This window comes from Berghia stephanieae, chromosome 4, assembly GCF_034508935.2.
Source record: "Berghia stephanieae isolate SIO BIC M18660-M18661 chromosome 4, UCSD_Bste_1.3, whole genome shotgun sequence".
Classification (NCBI taxonomy): domain Eukaryota; kingdom Metazoa; phylum Mollusca; class Gastropoda; order Nudibranchia; family Aeolidiidae; genus Berghia; species Berghia stephanieae.
In genome coordinates this window covers 77,835,096-77,837,595 of record NC_088363.1, presented here as the reverse complement: position 1 = coordinate 77,837,595, position 2,500 = coordinate 77,835,096, and the positions used below count along the sequence as shown (strand labels likewise).

The window sequence follows — 2,500 nt, the reverse complement described above, 5'->3', positions numbered from 1 at the left end:
TCTCTATTGTCTTCTGGCACTTTTCTATTCACTTCATATCTTGTTGTTACCAACATAAGTGCCTGCTCCACTCACTTTCTGAATTAAAAATTCACCCCATACACCGGAGCATACTCAATGTCTCAATCGTTTCTTTGTTATATGTTTGTGTTGAGAATATTGGCTATTAAGCTTAACTGCTGGTCAAAATTATTCGCGATGGTGGTGTACGAACGAATCGGCGGTCTCAAGAAGTGGGTGAGAGAGGGATCTAGTAATGACTTTGAGTTTGAAACGAATATTTTTGTGTTCGTGGATAGCTCACACGGTAGAGCCACGCTCTCACCTGCCAGGCGGAGTTGTCGTACCAATAAGGTCGCAGGTTCAAACCCCACCACCGCCGCGAAAAATTTTTTATTCTCTATTGTCTTCTGGCACTTTTCTATTCACTTCATATCTTGTTGTTACCAACATAAGTGCCTGCTCCACTCACTTTTCTGAATTAAAAATTCACCCCATACACCGGAGCATACTCAATGTCTCAATCGTTTCTTTGTTATATGTTTGTGTTGAGAATATTGGCTATTAAGCTTAACTGCTGGTCAAAATTATTCGCGATGGTGGTGTACGAACGAATCGGCGGTCTCAAGAAGTGGGTGAGAGAGGGATCTAGTAATGACTTTGAGTTTGAAACGAATATTTTTGTGTTCGTGGATAGCTCACACGGTAGAGCCACGCTCTCACCTGCCAGGCGGAGTTGTCGTACCAATAAGGTCGCAGGTTCAAACCCCACCACCGCCGCGAAAAAATTTTTATTCTCTATTGTCTTCTGGCACTTTTCTATTCACTTCATATCTTGAGGTCCGTAGTTTGAGTCCGGTTGTGGTGTAGGATGACAAAGTAAATTATTCAAAGTTGTGACTTCGTATAGGCAAGGTTAGTATGTGAACTTCTTTAATTTTCTAACTATAACGACATTACATACTGGGACTTTGTCATCCCGTTTAATATATATATATATATATTTTATATATATATATATATATATATATATATATATATATATAATATATATCACGTTCTTCCCTTGCAACTTCCTAGACTCTAGATCAAGTCTCTTCGTGGTTCTCTCTTGAGTCTCTCGGTACAGCTCTCCTTATTGCAGCTCTATCCGGGCGTGCATTTCATTATAATATAACAAACTCTCTCGGATTCCCGGGACACTGACCAATATCTGCAGCCGTTGCTGTCATCTCCTTGATTAGTCCCTCATCGTAACTCTGTAATTATTGGTCCACCTTCATCTGTGATGACTGACATATTCCTTTCTGTTTTGCCATTAAATTTGGTCAGATAACCAGCAAATCTTATTATATGATGAAATGAAAGAGCATACCAATTTGACAGTCGCTGACAGGTCGTGCACTAGCCAAAACTCAGCGGCTCTCTTACAGTGGGCAGCGCAACAAACAAAATCTCCACACCAAAACACAATTTGATAGGATGCAGTAAATGCTTGATATATTCATTTCAAGATATATTGAAAACATTTTTTCTTTTCACCACTAGGTGAGTTGTCCTTGTCAAACATCCAATTCAAGTCCGGAGTATTCCAGAATGACATCATTGAGGATCAGAACGAATGCAGCGTCCTCATTTTGGAAGATGTCATGCTCACCGAAGTGGCGGTAAGTACCGTACTTGGAAAATACAGATCATATGGAACAATATAGGTACTTATACTTTCTACGGAGTGATGGGAAAGAGTGTGTATGCATTGAATGAGAGTCGATTCAATAAACATTTAAATTATTGTTGTATTGTTGTTGTATAGCGCTTGGCCCGCGTATTTGAGGTTCAGAGGTATGATAGTCGCCATGTGACCTGTAAGTCCTGCGTTCAAGCCTTGCTGTGCATGATGCAAATTTGGGTCTTTCGAAAAGGCTATTGTTCGAAATACTTTCATCTTACTCATGTATAAAAGGGCATCTACCGGTAAACAGACTTGAGTCCGTTGAATAAAATTGTTGTAGGACTTCACATGCGTTATGTTTTGTGCCTCTTATTAAGTATTGCTGTTGGCTTAACACCCCCAACAAAGTGCTTTGAGCATGATCAGTGGATATTGCGCTTGATACTTCTATTATGTTTTTTTTTAATTTTATATATTTATTTTTGTAACTTTCTATTTCCTTGAATTTGTTTTTCAGCAAGATCTGTTCGACGGGAAGGAAGCGGTAACCACCCTGAGTCTGGATAATAACAACTTTACATCCATTCCAAGTGGGCTATTCTCGGGTGCGTTGATGGAATGATGGTGTGGTTTTATCGGAGTGATAGATGTATAGTAGTAGAAAAGTAGCAAGAATAGTAGTAGTGTTAGTAGTAGTAGTAGTAGTAGTAGTAGTAGTAGTAGTAGTAGTAGTAGTAGTAGTAGTAGTAGTAGAAATAAAAGAAGTAGTAGTAGTAGTAGTAGTAGTAGTAGTAGTAGTAGTAGTAGTAGTAGTAGTAGTAGTAGAAT

The 2,500-nt window shown here is 38.9% G+C and overlaps 1 protein-coding gene across 1 annotated transcript in view; it reads left to right on the top strand.

Annotated features, from left to right (window-relative positions):
* The window catches only part of LOC144971853 (uncharacterized), a 14,134-nt gene that overhangs the window by 6,235 nt on the left and 5,399 nt on the right, over nt 1-2,500 (top strand). The window contains exons 6-7 of the mRNA XM_078912928.1: nt 1,549-1,667; nt 2,190-2,277. Of these exons, the coding sequence (XP_078769054.1) occupies nt 1,549-1,667; nt 2,190-2,277 (207 nt within the window). The remainder of the gene's footprint in view (nt 1-1,548; nt 1,668-2,189; nt 2,278-2,500) is intronic.